The 21,836-nt window shown below is 39.7% G+C and overlaps 1 protein-coding gene across 1 annotated transcript in view; it reads right to left on the bottom strand.

The window, feature by feature from the left end:
* Nucleotides 1-288: 288 nt before the first annotated feature.
* Nucleotides 289-21,836, bottom strand: part of NXPH1 (neurexophilin 1) — a 759,225-nt gene continuing 737,677 nt past the window's right edge. The window contains exon 2 of the mRNA XM_044066747.1: nucleotides 289-2,134. Within this exon, the coding sequence (XP_043922682.1) occupies nucleotides 1,373-2,134 (762 nt within the window). The 3' untranslated portion in view covers nucleotides 289-1,372. The remainder of the gene's footprint in view (nucleotides 2,135-21,836) is intronic.

Genomic DNA, 21,836 nt, shown 5'->3' with positions numbered 1-21,836 from the left:
AACACATGCACCTCTAAATAATGAGCATTATACAGATCGATAACTTACTCATAACAAGTTCAAAGACAAGATAATGAGGTTTGATTAAGTATATGTTAACTGCTAGCAGCTTGTACACATATGAGTTTGCCTTTGCGACAATAAATGCTTAAATCATGTATTAGCATTTTATGTGTTTTTAAAAATAATATAAGCATTATTTTAGACACTGGAACCTGAACTATTCATTCAGGTTAATTACTGTACTTTTCAGCATTACAAAACCATTAACTCAACCCACTCAATTACTGAAACAGAACTCTTTCAGCTTTTTATTGTATATACATTTCATATTTCTCCAGAAATAAAATATCTAAATACATACGAATTATTATGCCATATGTGTATATCTTTCAACAATAACATTATCTGAATAACTGCTTTTGCACATCATTTTGCCTTATGGAGTTCACAGGTACATCAATAAAATGGTATTTTCATTTCCTTTGCTTTTTTTTTTTTTTAACAAAGAACAAGCAGAGAGACAGCTACAAGGTAATATTCATAAGCGGCTCAAATAACACTGGATAAACTATATACAATACAAACCATTCATACAAATGAAGACTAGGATATAGAATTTGTTACAATACTGTAATAAAGATAAGCCAACCATTCATAACTCACATGTTTTCTTTGTCATTTTTTGGACACTGTCTTCTTTTATATGAACAGTTTTAACTGAGCGCCGCTGTTCTTCACTGCCACTGGGTACAGATCATTCCTTTCTTATGTCCTTTTGCAAACATGCAAATTATAAATGCTTTCTCACCTTTCTGAATGCTCCTCAAAAGAATATTAGCCAACCTGGACTGCCCTGAATGTGTCTGTCATACCAGTAATTTTATAATGATTTGTTCCCTTTGCACGATTCTTTTCTACTACTTTTAACACTGACGATGGTTCTAGTCGATTGACATACTATACCTAGTGATTCAACTAATAAAATAGTGCATACATGACTACTCTTAATGCCTCTTTTTAAACAACAAACATCTGAATATGACTTGAACTACTCATTTCTCCTGTAGGAGGTTTCTTGATGTAGACAGGACACAGATGGCAGCCTGTAAACAGAAAAAGAAATGTGGCTACAGTATAGGTTTGTTGTCTTAACATGAATCCTTCTGTAAAATTTTCTAACAAAAAAGTCAATCAAAGCATTGTTTTGCTGACCATCTATTTTCCAGAAGCATTTTGATAAACAGGTGACATAATCAGCAGGCATTTTTGGACACATTCCAGACAGTAGAAGTGGCTGTCTTTTGGTGAGGTGACAACCTTACTATATGACCTGTTTTGTTCCTCAGGTTCCAGTCATAATTCACAAGTTTCATCCAGAAGGGAAGTAAGGTGTGTCACTATGGTAGTTGTAATCTGGACACACCTTCTGTACCAGTTTGTAATCTGTACTATAAAATGAAATGTAAATGCAGATTACTTTAAAGGGCTTTGAACAGAGCCAGGACACATGACTCTGAGTCTGCTCCACGTAGCATGTCTTTGAGGGGTCATTGTTGCAGAGCGTGTTCTTGGTAGCCTTGTCTACTTTCTCATACTCAATGCGACAGTTGAAAGTTTTGGAATCTTTGGCATCAATGACAGTTTGCTGTGCCAGGTCAAATTCCACAATTTTGGTAGGAGGTACCAAGCTGACTGATACATTCCCTTGCCCAGTGGAGTTATGCCTGAAGTAGACACTAAAGGTTCCATTTCCATGGTCCACAATTTTTCCAGTGATCAGAAGATTCAGCTTCACAGTTTTTATGTTAGAATGAAAATCGCCCCACCCAAACATTTTCTTGAATTTTCCTGTTTTGACAATGGGTCGTCTCTTGGTTCTGGGCCTAGGCTCTTGAAGGTCTGTGGAGTTTTTCAGCCAGTCCCACAGGTCTTGCTCTGAGTAAGGTTCTGGTGCATCATAATGAAGATCAACAGCAGTGGCATTCTCTTTATTGTGCAAAGTCTGTGAAAGCAGACGGCTAATAGACAAGTCTTTACTGCTTTCTGTCCATATATGCTTTAGAGTTAATTTAGGGCTTCCTGATTTTATAAGTTCTGCTTTTCCTGCATTTGTTAGGTTCGCACATGTAACCTGGAAAAATGAGAACAAAACTGTGGTTAGAATATTCTTCCTTCTGAGTATCTATTGAGGTAGTATCATTTACATTTCAAATGGCATTGCAATATCCTTTAGTCAGTTTTATTTCAAGTTGCAAGAAAAATAATCAAAGATTTTATTTATTTCTTTTCTTTATTTATTTATTTGACGTTTGTTAACCAGATTAGTCCAACTGGGCTGCAGAGCCCTTTTTCAGCAGATACCCAAGGAGAAAAGCTCCACAGATAAACAAATACAAAAACAAAAATCATACAATATTAACATATAAGTGTATATACACAGGAGAAACATAATACAACTTATAACTGAACATGTTAGATTGCAAGAGTAATACTGAGGGTTTAAACAGCCATAGTACATATTAAGTATATAAAATATAATATAAAAAGTTAGATTCTATCTAACAGTTACCATCAGAGAGAAATTCAAGGCTGGTAGAATATCATGAAGACCTTAAATGAGTAGTTGTGGTAAAGTGCGAGAGCTGAGAGGGGGAGGGGAAGAGGAGAGGGAGCAGTGTAGGTGGGAGTGGGACAGGGCAGGTCCAGGAATTAGTAAATAAGTGCTTTGGAAGGTTTTTGAAGTTAAAGAAGTTGCCATTTGTTCTTACAGAAAGGGGAAGTCAATGCACATTGATTAACGTTTATAAAATCATTACTGATATGCATTTAGGATCATAGTATCATAGAAAACATACAGCAGTTGTGTTACAAGACTATTTATGCCTTGACAATATCCACCTGATGATGTAAAGCCTTTTTGTAGAAGGCAAAGCAGATCTGTCCTGGAATAAATATATGGCTACCCATCCAGTCATCCAGGTTTGATTTGAAGGATGTTAGTTTGTCATTTTAAGAACTGCAAAGACAGTAAAACGTGATCCTAACCATATATGTATGGTAGAATATTTTCCCTTTAGCATTTATATAAGCTTCCCATCTTCACTTCTGTCCTTCAAAGTCTGATTTTGAACCACTCCTGAACTAATGCTTTCTGGTGCTCATGTAATCATGTTGTAATCTACTTTAAATATAATAAGATGCACATTTCAGGCTAGCTCCATCTCTTTTGTAAAATGTTTTTTGATGGCACTATGTATCTGGCCAAAACGATCCTTAAGAATAGTGTAATACTTGCACTGCATGTATAAATTGTACTTCTATACAAAATGTTTCTGAAATTGTTTACTAATTTATCCTTTAATGACTGGGTTAGTCCCACTGAGCTACTGGATGCTTTTCAAGGGAGACATATAAGACTAAGGGAAATTTGGCCAGGATATTGGAGAAGTTCCCCTACTCTTTGTAGTAGGTGCTGTGGGATCTTTTAATCCACCTGAGCTACCATCAGCTCAAGCAGATGGGACCTCAGTTTAACATGTCATCCAACAGATGACGCACTCATGAGTTTAGCAACCCCTGTCATCCAACAGATGACACACTCATGAGTTTAGCAACCCCCCCCCCCAGTGCTATCCTGCAGTGTCAACACTTGATCTACCTCGTGTGGGAATAGAAACCATGGCCTTTTGAACTAAAGATGAGTACTCTACCTGTTGCACCACTGAAATGAGAGGTCCATAGTCAACAATTCATTTGAGTTTAAATGGTCAGTAACAATTATTTTGTCACAGACCTTTTTATTTCCATCTGTTCTATCACCTGTTATACCAGTCTGTCTTGTTTTAATGAAACCTGGTAAAATGATTTATAGTGTTATTCACAGAACTCGGACAAGTATTTAAAAAACAATTCTCCTGTTGCTGGCAACACACATACACACACGCACCCGCATGTGTGTAGAAACAAATACATATATGGTTACACAATTTCAGATCTTCAGCCTTCAACACTAAGCTTCACAGTGGATCCTTTAACTAGAAGAAACCCTGCAGGATCGTGCTCAGTAAAATTAATTAAACTGAAGATGCAGAAATCAAAGTAAGCTAGAACAGGCATTCAAATGTATATGCTACTAGAAAAAAAAAGAAAACTGAACTTGTAACCTGGCTCTAAAATGTACTTTCCCTCCCATCATTTGATGCATTGAACACTAACTGGACCCTTCCCATTACCTCTGCCCATTTTTCACTTGTAAGCTGCTTTGACTTATATCACCTCGTGAATCTGTTTTTGTGTGCTACTTGGGGAAATACCAGCTTGGTATTTAGTAATTCCAACTTGCCAAATGAGAACACATGACAACTCATTTTTGAAATCTAAAGGAATTGTTTGCTTCTTTCATGCACATTCAGCATGTAAACTGTTATTTCTTGAAATCATATTTGTTTACTAAGACAAATCACAGATCAACATGGACTATCTTCAGGCTTAAGCTGACATACAAGAGAAGACGAATGCACATATATAAGGATATTGAACATTATGGTTATGTTGCAACTATGGAGTTAACAATGTCTGGTCACTGGCAGATACGAGTGCTGCTGCTAAAACATGCAGATAGTAATAGTTATAGCACAGGGAACTTATGATTTACTTTCATTAGAAACAAAGCAATGATACCTTGCAAGTTATACAAAAGGTTCTCATCATATGCAATGATGGCTCTGATAAGGGAAAATTACAATGGGAACATGTTGTCTTCCAGTTATGAGAAGATTCTCTTGGAAATTAACTGAGCCAGAAAGGTTTTCCTGACTATGTTGGAAAAATGAATGAATAAATGAGAGACAGTTGCCCAAAATAAGTAGCCAGATCTCTCATGACTGTCTCTGTCTGAAGAGGCATACCATTTATAACATATGAGATGGGAGCAGCTTTTTTGTTGAACACCGCTATGATGCACTCTTTTTACATTTAGTTTGAGTTTGCTTTCAGTATACCAGATAAGTGTACATTCTAGTCTTTGACAAAGCTATTTAGTATCACAGGATGAAACAATAATGTTGCCCATAGTGCAGTCATCAGCAAAACTTTTTTTTCACACTTCTGGGATATTAACTTGGATATTAGCAAAAAAAAAAAAACCAAACAGGAGAAGGCCCATCTCTGATCCCTGGGGTACCCCACTAGCTGCAGTTTTGTATTCAGAAAGGACAGCATTTAATTTTCTGTGGAGATGCAAACAGAAAAGCTTATACAAAATAAATAATGCGACATAAGAAAACAGGCAGGGAATAAATAAACAAAACAAAATAAAGATATTTAGTTATAACAGCTATATAGTTAGATGAAGCTATCAAAGGTTCATAGGTAAGTATCAGGCAATCCGTCTGTAGACCATTACAAGCCTAGCCACAAAAACACTCTTTCAAAAGTTCCCTCTAACCTTAAGTGGAGCCATACAAGATAGACCAACATAGGAGGGATTTGAAGGTATGAAGGGTGCTACTCTTTTTGACATGTAGTGGATGTTTGTTTCAGTAATGAGGGATACATCGGGATGTGAATCCATCACACCAATATGCCTTACTTACCTGTTGATGAAGGTTTAGTTCCATTAACTGAGTATTTGAGCTATCATTTCTTCTGCTAAGGAGCAGGAGGTTAGATACGGCTGGATACTTCATGGCTTAAAAGGATAAACAAAGATCTCTATACAGTATTCTACAGGAGGCTGAGTACAGAGAGAGGGCTGCCAGTCTATCCTTATAACTAAGATTCTTGCCACTACTGGTCTCTTTAGTTAAGAATCTTTGAGGTCGCTCAAATTAAGTGCTATGTTTAGAACAGTACACTCCAAGAGGTGCATTACAATCACTAATAAGTCTGATAAGATATGAGTAAAGGGGAGTTGAGGCTTCTTTGGATCTAGCAGAGATGCCCTTGGGAATAAGTTAAACTAAACAGAAGGCTTTCTGAACTGCTTTGGAGGTATCATGGTCAAACGATGAAGAATTATTAGCAAGAGTGCCTCGATCCCTAACAACTGTGTCTGATCGTTGAGGTGTGTCACCTCTATAGTATGTGAAAATATTTTGTTTACCAAAATGAACTGTGCTGCATTTTTTCACATTTAATTTGAGATCACTGTCCATGTGCTAATTATTAACATGATCTATTGACAGTCAAAAGATGATCAAATAACAAAATCCAGTTTACATCCATCTGTAAACTTAGATAATGATAGGACAAAAAGGTCTGAGAAATAGATGCTAAATATGAGAGTGGTACACTCCTGTTAACTTTTTTGCTTTCAGAAGTAGCACCTTTGACTCAACCCATGCGGGTTCTGTAGACAACTAATTGCTATCCTCTTCACAACACCAGAATTTATGTTCAGATTTACAAGTCTGCAAAATTTGTCTGCATGAGAAATAGTGTCAAAGGACTTGATCAGGTATAGAAATGGTCTGTGAACTGCATAACTGGTATCCACTGCATTGGTTACTTTTTCAAATAAAACTAATGAGCTTAAAGAGACAGGATCTCCCTTTGACAAAGGCAAATCGACGAGGGTCCATGGTTTAGAGATTTTCCATCTCCAGGCCAAAAAGGTCTTGCATAATTTGTTCCACAGCTTTACATATGATACTAGTGAGACTAATAGTTCTCAAGTAAGTGATGTCTGTGGTTGTGCAATGCTTAAGTAATGCTATTATCATGGATGTTTTCCAGGCTTTAGAAATATAATTGGAGGAGAGGCTTAGATTAAAGGAGTTACGTGGGGGTGCAGATATGCCTTGTTTTGCACTGTTAATCAGGTGTATAGTGAGATGGCTGTGAGAACTTGCTCCATAGTAATTAAAGGGGGCAACTGGACTTATGGAATCTTTGGAATAGCTGTAACTGTAGATGGAGTCAAATGTGTACTAAATTTGTAAGCTAGGATATTAACTTTTTCATTTGGGTTAGACTATGCAGATTACTGTAGACTAGCTCTGAATACTGACGTGTATTACTTCTTCACTTCCTGACATAGTTAAAGAAAGATTTGTAGTTATTTTTAGCTTTAGTGGCTACTTTAAATTCACACTCAGTTTTGAGATTCCTAATGGTTCCCTTAAACTATCTACTAATTTGCTTAGGAGTGCTCTTATGGTAGGTAGAATGAGACCTCTTGCATGCATTAAGCAATTTATTTCTGTTAAATAATTTATTTATACTGGCATTCCATCAGAAGTTTTTTTTTAATTTCTCATTATATTTTGCGTTGATAGAGACTGCCTTATTAATACGATATTTAAATGAGAATGAGAAATGTATAGGCAGTAACTTTAGCAATATAATTCATCAGAGCAGGAGAATATATTTATATCATCAAGTAACTGAAGAAGAAGATTTTCTTTTGAGAAATCCTTAAATACAAATGTTTTTACAGTGGAAGTACTCCCAGTTTTAAAGGGAACAAACACTATTTTATGGTCTGATTTCACAAGACAGGATGATACACATGGAGATATGCAAGAAGTGACCATATTTGTGTGAACTACATCAAGGATACTGGGACCATTAGTGGGAACTATTTGTGAAAGACAGAATTTATAATGTTAAGTAAGCATTGATCATGCTAACCATAAGCATAGTAGGTCACTCAGTCCATTGATGAAAATTTAAAGTCCTCCAATAGAAAGGTGTTAAGTTTAAAGGGGATTTTAGCTAATGTATTTAGATAGCTATCTTGCTTAGATGGGACATATAGAGAGCACTCTGTAACTAATCATAGAGAGATAATTATCTTTGTTTATAGCAGACTGGACAACTATGAGTTCAAATATGGTGTCTCAAGGAATCAGTTGTAAGGTGAAGACATCCTTTTAAAATACTGATATTTCCTCCACAGTTGCCAGTAGAAGAAAAATACATGACTGGTACTACATCCATAAAAAGAGGCTTTGCTTTCATTGTTTTGCAGGTTCATAGGTTTTTGGGTAATTGCTAAGGTAGATCTCCGAGGATCTCTGAGGATCTTACGAAGCTTAGCCTTATATTTTCATGATAGTTTTTACCTTTTGTATTTTGTTTACAAGTATCGTAGTCATGGGTAGGATACAATATGATGGGATATTTACTTGTTCATAACTGAATTGCTTTCATTACATTCATAACAGCAATGCTTGGACACCTCAAACAATTCCTCCCAACCTGCAAGGAGAACTACCTGTAAATATACTTCCAGAATCACCCAGATTCAAGGGCACAGAGACGTGTTATATATCATCAATGGCTCTCGTGTATCTCTAGCAATTTAATATACTGTATTATTTGCTTTTTTCACTGAATCCCTTAAATCAGAAGTGTAGCTAGGTTGGGAAAAAGGTGGCAACCATCCCGAGTGCAAGATATCTGGGGCATGATCAGGAGATGACCAATTGGGAAGTAGTACACTACTCGCATTCAGAAATTAATGTTGGTAGTAGAGCAGCAGTCAGGGATGAAATGCTTCAGTACTCCATGTATGTGGTGTTTAAACTGTAGCAAGGGGTATTTGTAACATTTGTAGCAATTAACTTGTTACAGTTTAAGGTGTTAAATGCAGAGTGGTACTGCTCAGGTCAAACTTGAGGAGCACAGAAGGGGACCCAGCAGCAGACGTTAGATGACCCAGCAATAGCTCTGACTAAAATATTTAGTGTAGCTAATGTAGCAGACTCTAACCCTTAGAAATGAACAATGTAATATAGTAAATCTCCCAACCAATTCTCTGAGTGAAGATTTAATTAATTATACTTGCCTAATCAATACTGGGAGTGAGTTCCAAATTCTACCTATTCAGTATGTGAAACTCCTTTTCTTAATCTCTGAATTGGTTGTGCTTAAGTCTGCAAAGCTATTTGTATTTCTTGTATTAATTTGGTGGGAATGAAAAGGGACCACAATTGAAGAAGACAACAAGTCTTTGTTATAACACTTGTAATGAATGACTACATGATATTGAAAATAGCTTGCGAAACCTACGTATGTTCAGATGTCTAACTTAAGAGATCCATCTTGCATATGTTTCTTGTATTCTTTAAAGATTCTGAAGTCCTTTTGAGTTATAGATGCCAGCAAGTACCACAAATTCTGTATGAGGTCTAACAAGTGACCTAAACTGGAGAATCAAAACTATGTTGCCTCTGATACTTAAAACTGAAGAAAAATAGATCATAACTCTGTAGCACTTTTAAATGATAGATATAACCTAGATATCAAATCCTAGTTCAAAGTCTGTAATGGTATCTAAGTGTTTAACAGTCCTGGGACCTGGAAAGAAGTTGCACTGAATGGCATACCAATATATGAATTAAAAAAAATTCAAAGAGAAGAATGCTGCATTTTAAATATTAAAACATATTATGATCACTAGGCTAAGTATAAAGATTATCCAGGAATATTTGCAATACATTGTGATTTTGGATGTTACTGAGTATAGAATGCATTTTGAAATCATCAGTATATTTGCTGACACACATTCTCTGTACCAGATGGAAGGTAGTTAAAAAAAATTAAACAAGATTTGCCTTAATACCATAACCTAAATGACTCTAACATTAACTGTTTTTATATCATATAATTTCCTGTATATTCATACTCTGCACTGCTTATTTAATAGGGATCGTGCAACTCATTGAGTTCATAGGTTCATAGGTGTGTACTAGGCTAATGGCCCTGGAGCCTTTACAAGCCTAGCCCATAGGATTACCCTGGCATCATGTCACCCGACCTTAGTTCCCTGTGCCTCTGTCGAGTAGAACCACTGGAGTGGTCCCTGGGGTGAATTTTCTATTTCCCATCCACTCATTAAGATTTTTCTTGAAGAGGGCCAGTGAGGTGCTCTGTTTGATGTGTATGGGAAGTCTATTCCATAGCATGGGCAGTCTCTGGGTTATGAACCTGTCCCTCCAGCATGTTCTGTTGATTGTGGTAATGAGGTTGAGGTCTCTGGAACGATGTGGTGGGGAGGGATTGGGATTTCTTTAGATGTAGCATTTCTAACAGAGCCGGGTCAAATATGGCTTTGTAAGTCAAGCAGAGATTGCCTCTAAGTAGGGGATATGAGACAGAGAATAGTTGGAGTTTTCATATAGGACAAGTGTTTAAGGCCTCAGATCCTCTTTGTGAGGTATTTTGCGGCATCTCCATTTGTTGCAGGTGTCTAGTGAGGTACATGCCAAATGGGGCATTGTACTCGATGATTAGCCTAATGAGAGTGAGTAGAGGGAGACAATGACCTCTTTCTTCCTGGATGCAAAACCCTTAGTAATGAGATGTGCCACATAGAAGGTCTTTCTGACCACAGTGGCAATGTGGTGGTCAAAAGAGAGGTTGCTGTCAACCTGTGTTCCCAGATCTCTTATAACACCTTCTGTGTACAGTGGACTACCATCGATGTGGTAATTAGTGGAAACTGGGTTTTTCCTAAAGTGGATGACAACACAATTTTTGGCATTGAGCTTAAGGCCATGGTTCTGACACCAGTTGTTGGTCTCAGTGAGGCCTTTCTGTAGGATGTCAACATCACTTGGGGAGTTAATAATAGCTCCCAACTTGCAATCATCTGTGAACTTTGTCAGTCAGAGTCCCTTCGTCTTGGCCTGGACTTCAGAGAAGTAGATACCAAACAGGAGAGGACCCAGGACTGATCCCTGTGGGAATCCACTCGTGACTGGTTGGCAGTCTGACTTGGAGTCAGCTACTTTCACACTGTGGGTTCTATCTGTGAGCCAGTTTGCAACCCACCTAGTGATATAAGGGTTGATGCCTAGCTTAGTGAGTTTTTCTATGATTCCTGAGTGAGGAATGGTATCAAAGGCCTTGGTCAGATCAAGGTAGGCTGTATGAACCACCTTGCCTTCATCTACAGCTCTGGTGACTGACTCAAAGACGTCGACCAAGTTGAACAGGCATGATCTACCCTTCACAAAACCAAACTGTGTGGGATCCAGAGTTTGGAGTTTCTCTATATCCTTGTTATGATGATGTATTCCATAGCTTTGCATATCAGACTTGTCAGGCTAATGGAGTGATAGTTCCCAGGGTCTGTAGTCGCTCCTCCTTTGTGGAGAGGGATGACTACAGCAGTGCACCATTCGGTAGGGACAAATCCTGAGGTGAGGCTGTGATTGAACAGGGCACACAGGTGAGGTGCCAGTTCACTCTGTAATTCATGTAGAACACAGCCAGGGATATTGTCAGGTCCCATAAGAAGCTGCACTCTTGGCCTTGGACAGTGCTGTTTTAACCTGTGCAGCAGTAACACTAGATGCCTGGCAATCTACTGGTATTGTGGCAGAGTGACATACTATTAATCAACAAAAAACTTTATTAAATCCTCACACTTACTGTGTGATTCAGTGTCAAATGCTTTAGATAGATCTAAATAAATTACATCTGCAGGAATACAAAACTCAAAGCAATCTATTAGGATAGTACAAAAGTCTATTAAGTTAGGGATGAGAGAACATCGAGTAATAAATTCACTTGAGTGCTACTATTCATCTGTGTACTAGTGCAAGAAATAAAATGTTTAGGTAGGCTCATAAGTAGATACTAGGTCATCAGTCTGCAGAATATTACAAGTCTAGCTAACAACAAGAGATAAGAATTAAACACTTTTACTTTGTATCTCTGAGGTAAAGACCTTAACCATTATGCAAAACCCTCCTGCTGTTATAGGCTCATAGGTGTTAATTAGTTTAGGTTCATAGGTGTTGACTAGGCAAATAACCACAAGGGCCTTTTTAAGCCTAGCCATGCATCCCAAATCTCTGACAAGCTTTGGTACCCTTGTTACACTTAAATTGGATTAGGGAGGAAGTCTGCTTCATATGGATTGGAAGCCTGTTCCAGAGAAGGGGTAGTCTTGGTGATACATATCTGTCTCTCCAGTGGATCCTATTTATATCATGGGGAAGGTTTAAGTCTATAGAATGGGTAATTCTAGTGCTGTTTGTTTTGCAGATATGCAGGAGGTCCATCAGACTGGAATTTGACAATGCCTTGTATGCTAGGCCTATAGGAGACAGAATACAGGACTAGGGCCTTAAGGCGATCTGCTTAGGACATGTTACTTATGCCCTATATTCTTTTAGTGAGGAACTTCTGTGGTCTTTCCAGTTATTGGATATGCCAGGTTAGGTACATACATAGAATGATTTCCTCAGTACGATAGACACATGATGGTCAAAGTGTAGACTACTATCTGTCTGTCATTAAGTCCTTAATTACTGTGTCAAATCTTAGGGGTGTGTTGACAATATGATAGTTACCAAGGATGAATGACTTCCCAAAGGATACTGTTATGCATTTCTTGGCATTTAGTTTTAGTCCATGGCTTTGGCACCAGTTGTCTGTGTCACCCCTTCCTGGAGCAATTCAATGACAGCTCCTAATTTGCAATGGTCTGCAGATTTAGTCAGCCAGAGGCCATTAATGTTTTCTTTGACTTTAGAGAAGTAAATGCCAAAAAAGGAGCAACCCTAGAACCAATCCCTGAGGTATTCCACTTGTGACAGGCCTCTGTGTAGAGGTTAACTCCCAATTCTAACTTCCTGGTTCCTGCCTGTGAGACAGCTGGCTATCCACTGGGTGACATAAGGGTTTGTACCTAACCTCTTAAGTTTCTCAACAATACCTTACTGGGGGATTATGTCAAATATGTTATCCAGTTCAAAATACACAGTGTGACCCATTTTTCCCTCATCCATTGCTTGGTGACTTTCTCAAAGGATTTCACCAGGTTGAGTAGGCATGACATGCCCTTGATTAAACCAAACTGGGTTGGGTCCAGTGTCTAGATGTTTCCTATATCATTACTGATCATGTCCATGATAGTTTTTTCCATGGTTTTGCATATGAGACTAGTGAGACTTATGAGTCTGTAGTTTTGAGGGGCTGTAGATGGCCCGCCTTTGTGCAGAGGGTTGACTGTTGCTGTTGTCTATTTATGAGGCACAAAGTCTGTTTGGAGGCTACAGTTAAATAGCAATTCAGAGGGCCTGATATATCATTTTTCATGCTATTTAGTAGGCATCCTGGCATACTGTCTGTGCTTACTGGTGCAGTGTAATTGGCCCTAGAGAGAGAGAGAGCATTAAGGACCTGTTCACTATTCATAGTAGGGGAAGTTATATTTAGTGGCATTTCCTAAGGGAAGGTTGATGGGGAGGGAGGTGTAAAGCTGGAGCTGAACTTGTCAGTCTGTAAGTTTCCTATATCTTCTGGCAAAGTAAAGGTGGCTCCATTTACAATGAGCTCTGCACACAATTGTGTATTGCCTTTGATGTTGCGGACATAGCTAAATAATGCCTTGTGGTTGTCCTTGGACTAAGAAGTCAAATTTACCTCAAATTTGGCTTTGGTAGTCTTTAGAAGTCCTCTGAGTAATTTGTTTAGTTTGATGAGAGTGCCTTTATCTTGCTGGATTCTGCACCTCCTAATTTTTGCCATGATTTTCTACCTTTTGTTATACAGCCTATTGATGTTATGATTCCACCAGGGTGGCTTGTTTTCTGAGTTAGTTCTGTACTTCTTCCTGGTAGGTGCAGCTACCTCTCTGCAGTTATTAACATGGTTGTATTGGATTTCTGTGAACTGTTCTGCATAGGCAGCAGTGTTCTAAGGGTTTATGGGGGCCTGGAATTTTGCTAGGGTATCACCTAATAGTAGGAAGTTAGCCTTAGAGTAGTTCTGACTATTCCAGGGCTAGCTGGGGTCCAGGTTTTATTCTTAGTTCTAAGAAGACTATTTTGTGGTCTGACCTTACCAAAGAAGGCATTATACTAGGGGGTGTAGAGCACTCTCAAAATCATTTGTTCTCCAGGGACTGGATTGCTGATAGTAGGATACATACTTATGCTTCTCTAACTAGACCCACACACATACACTGACACACACCGGATGACGGCAATGAGATTAGACCCCTTTAAATACTAGGCTAACAACCACAGAGGGCCTTTTAAGGGTAACCATGCTTCCCAAAGTTAAGAATTAAATCCTGTGCCTTGTGTCTGGAGGAACGTAAATAGCTTAACCATTATGCCAGCCCCAAATTTATGGCACCTTCTTCAAAAATGTTCTTTCTTATTAGTCTTATTAACCCTATACTGTTAGTGGCTACCCCACCCAAAGTACAACTTTTTGAAATTAGAACAACCAAATCCTCTTTCCAATCCTTTGGAACATAACTGTTTTTCAAATGTTCTGGAAATAGGAATGTTATGCAGGGTACCAGCTAGGATAACGTTTTATTGAGAACTTAATAAATAATATTAATAAAACTAAGAATAAGAATAGCAGTGATAACTCCATCTGGTATAGTGGTGACATTCTTCTTTATACATGTAACAATAATGATGTTATCAACAGTGCTAATAACTGGGTATGCACATCACTCTTGCCCATTCGCAGTTACTGCCTGACTGAATACATTCACAAAAACACACACACACACACACACACACACACACACACACACACACACACACACACACACACACACACACACTAAAAACTTTTTACAGCACGTAGTTGTAGAAATGCATATGCCGATTTACAATATGATGTTAGAAGAGTTTGTGAACACAATTAAAAATAAAATATTAGAGTAACTTGCCACAAAATAAAATTCAGGCAACGAGGTTTAAAACAAAGTAAGTATGAGACAAAAGGGTGACAGATGAGGCAGGCAGATCAAAATGCGCCTAACAGAAAATCATCTACATGCAGGTTTGTTATCGATGTATTTTTTTTATTTGTGCTCTGAAGGTGGAGAAGGAGAATTGCTCAGACAGGCACAGGCTCACAATAGCAGTGACTTATTTTTTTTCCATTTTATTTTCACAATGGCTTTAGAAAGTAAGAGGTTGGTCAAACCATAACTCCAGAAAATTAGCAGAAGTTGTAGTTTCTACTAAGGTGCTGTTAAGGTATTTAGTGTCAAAAGTTTTGGGAGATTTTTACAGTGTGACTTAAACAATTACATTTACTAAAAGAACTGCATAAAGTGCTTGCTAAAGTGTGGGAATGAATGAAATACAGTTGTTCTGACCCTAGTGGAGATGTGAGAACTTGCAAAACTACAAGGACTGTCTATGACTCATTTTCATTTTTCTGCCGTCTGTTTTATGTTTCTCCCATAGTCCTCTAACCAAGTATAACAATGAGTGCCCTTATTACTCTGTAACTAAACAAAATATTGCTCACAGCAGACTACCACTATAAAAATGTCAGCAGACAACTAATATACACACACACACACACACACACACACACACACACACACACACACACACACACACACACACACACACACACACACACACATCCACACAGATAAGATCACAGGATCATAGGAACTTACTAGGCTAATAGCCTTAAGGTCTTTACAAGCCTAGCTAAGTTACCCATGCTTCTACAATCAGCACTTATTGCCCCTGTTCAAGAGCAACACAGATGGAACCCCCAGGGTGAATTTAGGATTACCCATCCAATCGTTCAGATTGTGTTTGAAGAGGGGTAATGAGGTACTCTGTTTGGCATGAAGTGAGAGTTTGTTCCAAAGGTGTGGTAACCTCTGGGAGACAAATCTGTCCCTCTAGCAGGTTCCATCAATGTTACATACCAGGTTAAGGTCTTTAGAGCGCGTAACCTGTCTGCCATTTGACTTGTGGATATGGAGCATTTCCAATAAAGCTGGGTCAGAGATTGCCCTATATGCAAGGCAGAAATTGCCTCTGAATAGTCTGTATGAAACCAAATAAAGTGACAGTGATTTTAGCTGATCCAGAGAGGAAGGATGCTGAAGACCTGGAATTTTTTTTGTGAGGAACCTTTGTGGTCTAATGGTTAAGGTGTTTGCCTTACAAACACAAGGTGCAGGGTTTGAGTCTCACAAGGGATAATTGGCTAGGCTTACAATGGCTCGCAAGGGCAGTTAGCTTAGTACTAACCTATGAACCTATCCAGTTGTTGCAGGTGCTTGGAAAGGTACATACCAGAAGCGGGACTGTATTCAATAATTGGCCTGAAGAACAAAGAGTACAGGGAGGTTATAACTTTTTTTTTTCTGGAGACAATGCCCTTACTTATCAGTTGAGCAGAATAGAATGCCCTTCTAACCATTGTGGAGACATGGTGATCAAAGGTAAGGTTGGTGTCAACCTGTGGTGCCCAGGTTTCTCAATAATGAGTGCGTACTTAGAGTGTTGCTATTGATGTGGTAGTTAGCAGGAACATTACCCTTACCAAAAGGGATGATAATACTTTTTTTTTGCTTTGAGTTTAACGCTGTGACTGTTGCACCATCATTTGTTTGCATAAGACCCTCTTGTTGGATGTTGACATCATTTAGAGATTCTATGACCGCTGCCAGTTTGCAGTCATCAGCAAACTTTGTCAGCCACAGACCTTTACTTTTTGCTTGTACTTGGGAGAAATAGATTCTGAACAGTAGAGGTCCCAGAACGGATACCTGTGGAACACCACTGCTTACAGGTCTGCTGTTAGAGGTGGATTCCCCTGTTTTGACTGTATGGGTTCTATTAGTGATCCAGTTGGCAACCCACCTAATGATATAAGGGTTGATACCTAACTGGGTGAGTTTGTCAATGATGCCTGAGTGAGGTATAGTGTCAAAAGCCTTGTTTAGGTAGGCTGTATGCACAGATTTCCTCTTATCTAGGGCCTTGGTGACTGTTTCAAAGACATCCACCAGGTTTAATAGGCATGATTTTCTTTTGACAAATCCAAACTGAGTAGGGTCAAGTGTTTGGAGATTACCTATATCTTGGTTGATAAGATCTATGATGATTTGCTCTATGACCTTGCAGATAAGGCTAGTCAAGCTAATATGTCTGTAGTTCTCAGGGTCAGTGGAAGCACCACCTTTGTGCAAGCGGATAACGGTGGCCATTTTCCATTCAGCTAGGATGAAGCTGGTGTTTAGACTCTGACTGAAAAGAGTACCCAATGGTGTTGCTAATTCTTGTTGGTACCCATGTAGGATGCAGCCTGGGATGTTATCAGGTCCCATAGATGCCATGTTTTTGGCCTTGAAGAGGGCATTTACAACCTGCTCTTTAGAGATACAAGGTAGGGGACGGGTGGTAGGGATGTCATAGGGTACATTTGGTGGGGAGAGGAGAGTGAAGTTTCACAGAACCTTTCAGCTAACAGGTTAGCTATGTCTACAGGCTCAGTATATGTGATATAATTATCTACCAGTTCAGTGCAGATCTGGGCCTGTCCTTTTAGGTAACGGATGTAACTAAAGAACACCTTATGGTTGTCCTTAGTTGAGGAAGCTAATTTGGATTTGTAATTTGCTTTGGAAGACTTCACAAGAAGTCTTATTTACTTGCTTAAGCTGAGGCAGGAGTGCTTCCAGTTTAAGACCCACTCACTTTTACTCTTAGACAGCAATTTCGTATTATTATTGTAAAGCCTCTTACTGCCAGTTGTCCACCAGGAAGGTTTGCTTTTCCTTGAAGAGTTTGCTTTGGTCCTATCCAGTACAGCTGAGTGAATGCAGTTATACAGGTGTTTGATTAAAATGCTGGTGTAGAACCCATAAGAGATTTTAATCTGCTTTGGAGAAGTTTTTAGTCTAGTTGCTGATGGGGGGGGGGCAATGGAGTTAATAAAGTCGAGGAACCCTTGGGCAAGTGAGTTTGAGCATGAGTAATTTACCCAGTCAATGGACGGGTAGTTGAAGTGGCTAAAAACCATGGTGTTCGGATGTGTCTTAATAGACTCAAGTAGATCCAAAAAGGCCGAGTGGGTGTCCTGATTCATGGAGGTGGTTCTGTAGCTGTCAATCACTTGAATAGGTGTACTACCAACAGTTAATTGCACCTGAAGTATCTCCAGTGAATCATATTGTGTAACCAATCTGGAGGTGTATTTATCTTTAATGAATATTGATACACTGTCTCCTTTAGTTTTCATGCCTACAGTTTGTGGTCTGAACGTGTGGAAGGAGGTGTCACCTGGTATGGCTGGGTTGCTCTCCATAGCCTTGAACCAGGTCTCTGTGACTGGACAAATGTCTGGGTCTTCCAATGTGAGGGCTGCTTCCAGTCAGGGCAGTTTCATGCTAAGACTCATACCGTTTAGCAGCATAACAATGAGGTTGTTTCTTGATGAAATTTTTACTTTGGGAGTTTTGTCTTTGTGGCTTTGCCTAAAAAAGGCAATATGGGGTGGCAAGATCCTTTTTCAGTAGTAAAAATCCCAGGGGTGACAGATGAAGACCATCTCTGGCAAAGCATCAAGCTCTATTAATCATGTCATCCCAGGCTGACAGAAATTGGATCCCCTTAGAATGACACCAGAAACTATGGCAATTGTTGAAGTCAATGATTTTCTGTTTATATTGTGGTAATATCCTAGGCAAGGGTAATATGCTGCTCAAGGCTAGGGATATACTTGCCTGTGACATATGATCAGAGAGCTCAATCATGTTTCTCTTCACGTAGTCCAGGGAGGTACATCTCAAGTCGTTCATACCAACATGTACTATGACAGAATTATAAAGGTACTTGTTGTTGAGAGACTTGAGTGGATGCGTTATCTGATGAATCCTGGCACCAGAAAGACAGCTGACCGTGACTTTCTCCTCATTTGGCCTGGTGAGGGGACATCTGTGTGTTTCACTATACAGTCTCCTAGGACTAAGATATTTGGAGTGGATGTGCATTGCCTTATGGGCTTTGATGGTGAGGCATTTGTGTTTGTGTCATTATATGCACTGTGAGTTTTGGGTGCTATGGTTGGTTTATTACAGGTTCATAGGTTCATAGGTAGGTACTAGGCTATCGGCCCTGGGGCCTATATAAGCCCAGCCAAAAAGGTACCCTGGCTTTTGCCACCCAAGAAAATTATTTTCCTGTGCCACTGTCGAGCAGAGCCACATAGGTGATCCCCAGGGTGAATTTCCTATTTCCCATCCAATCATCAAGATTTTTTTTGAAGAGTGCTAATGAGGAGCTTTGATTGATATAGATAGGTAGTTTATTCCAGAATATGGGAAGTCTCTGGGACAGGAATCTTTCCCTCCGGCATGTTCTGTTTATTGTGGTGACAAGGTTTAGGTCCCTAGAGCATGTAGCTCGGAGGGATCGGGATTTCTTTAAGTGAAGCATGTCCAACAGCTCTGGGTTTGACATAGATTTGTATGTTAGGCAGAGATCACCTCTGAGTAGGCGATATGCGATGTAGTAAAGCTGGAGATTTTTGAGACTGTCTGCGTAGGGCATCTGTTTGAGGCCAGTAATCCTCTTTGTGAGGTATTTCTGCGGCCTTTCCAGTTGTTGTAGATGTCTTGTGAGGTACATACCAAAAGGGGCATTGTACTCTATAATGGGTCTAATGAGTGATGAGTAGAGGGGAACAATGGCCTCTTTTTTTCTGGATGAGAAACCTTTTGTGATGAGGTGTGCCACGTAGAAGGATTTCCTGACTACTGTGGCGATGTGATTATCAAAGGAGAGACTACTGTCCACCTGTGTCCCAAGGTCTTTTATCACACTTTCGGTGTTAAGTATACTACTGCCTATGTTGTAGTTCATGGGTACAGAGTTTTTACTAAAGGGGATGACAGTGCACTTTTTAGCATTGAGCTTGAGGCCATGGCTTTGACACCAGGCATCTGTCTCAGTGAGGCCCTTTTGTAGGATGTCCACATCGTTAGGAGTTTCGATTATGGCTCCTAGTTTGCAGTCATCTGTGAACTTCATTAGCCAAAGACCTTCTGTGTTAGCCTGTACTTCAGAGAAGTAGATACCAAACAGGAGAGGACCCAGGACTGAACCCTGTGGTACTCCACTTGTCACTGGTCTGAAGTCGGATTTGGAGTCTGCTACTTTCACAGTGTGGGTTCTGTCAGTGAGCCAGTTGGCAACTCATCTTGTGACATAGGGATTTATACCTAGTTTAGTGAGTTTATCTATAATTCCAGAGTGGGGGATGGTGTCAAAAGCCTTGGCAAGATCTAGATAGGCTGTGTGAACCACCTTACCCTTGTCTATGGCTTTACTGCTTCAAAGAAGTCTATGAGGTTTAGGAGACATGATCTGCCTTTTACAAACATGAACTGGGTGGGATCCAGAGTTTGGAGATTACCAATGTCTTTGTTTATAAGTTCCATGATGATACGTTCCATGGCCTTGCAGACCAGGCTCGTCAGGCTAATGGGGCAGTAGTTCCTGGGGTCTGTGGTGGCTCCCCCCTTGTGGAGTGGGATAACCGTTGCTGTGGCCATTCAGCAGGCACAAAGCCTGAGGTGAGGCTATGATTAAACATGGTACTTAGGTGGGGGTGCCAGTTCGTTCTGTAGTTCGTGTAGAACGCAGCCTGGGATGTTGTCTGGTCCCATGGATGTTGTGTTCTTGGCTTTGGAGAGTGTGTTTTTTACCTGTGCAGCCGTGATTACAGGAACTCTGCATTCTTCCGGTATAGAGATGGACTCTTTAGGGGGTGAGAGGGGGGTTAAGTTAGCACTGAACCTATCTGCCAGGATGTTGGCAATATCAGTTGGGTCTGTATATTTAGTGCCATTGTGCTGTAACTCAGAGCAGATCTGAGTGTTGCCATTGAGATTCTTGACATAGCTATAGAATGCTTTGGGGTTGCCTTTAGAATCAGTGGTGATTTTGTTTTCATAACTAGCTTTGGAGGATTTTATCAGGGATCACAGCTTCTTACTGAGGCTGACCAGGGAGCTCCTCCACTTGTGGGATTTTACTCTCTTTGCAAGAGTTTCTTCCTTCTGTTGTACAGTTTGTTTATGGCAGGGGACCACCAGATTGGCTTCCTTTTTTTGGAGGATAGTGTCTTGGTTCTGTTTGGGATAGCACGATCCATGCACTCATGTAAGTGCTTATAAAGTGCAATTGTGCAGGATTCAGTAGTCATAACTGTATTGTCCATCTGCATGGGTGTCATGAAGTTCACCACTTCTGTCTTAAGAAGCATGAAGTTGGCTTTGGAGAAATTTTTTACCATGGTTTCCTTAATGGGGGGTGGAGGCAGGATGTGGATATCTAGGGTAATTAGCTTATGGTCGGATCGGACCAATGAGGCGTTGACTTCAGGTGTGGAACACCGGTCACTCATATTGGTAATGACTAGATCTAGTATATTGTTGCCCCTGGTGGGGGTGTGGATAAGTTGATCCAGGGCTTTGGAGTTTATGAATTCCAAAAAGCGTTGAGTGAAGGAGCTGGTACATGAGTAGTTTTCCCAGTTAATGATGGAGTCGTTTAAATCACCCATTATTAGGGTGTTTGGTTGAACCCTAATATTTTCCAGTACATCAAGAAAAGAGGAGTGGGAATCCTGGGGCATGGTGGGTGATCTGTAGCAAGGTACAATTTGGATTGCAGTTTTGCCCAGAGTTATTTGCTCTTGGATAACCTCGGCAGCATTATGCTGAGCAACTAGCCTGGAGGTGTGGATATCCTTAATGAATATGGACACACCTCCGCCTTTGATGATCCGGTCCAGGTTACATGGCTGAAAAGTGTGGTATGAGTTATAGCCTGGTAGTGCAGGGTTGCTCTTTGGAGCCTTGAACCAGGTTTCAGTCACTGCACAGATATCGATGTTCTCCATTTTAAGGAGTGCCTCGAGTGAGTGCATTTTGAGATTTAGACTTCTAGCATTGAGTAGTATCACCCTCAGTTTTTGCTTGCCTGTTCCTGTTACGGTGGTGAATTTGTCATTTGAACTTTGCCTAAAAAAGACACTATAGGAGAGGCAAGTTGCTTAGCCAGTATCCAGAATCCCAGGGGTGA

Source organism: Protopterus annectens, chromosome 3.part1 (genome assembly GCF_019279795.1).
Source record: "Protopterus annectens isolate FY-2018-M chromosome 3.part1, PAN1.0, whole genome shotgun sequence".
NCBI classification, from domain to species: Eukaryota; Metazoa; Chordata; order Ceratodontiformes; family Protopteridae; genus Protopterus; species Protopterus annectens.
The sequence above is the reverse complement of the archived record's forward strand: the minus strand, read 5'-3'. Positions and strand labels throughout refer to the sequence as shown.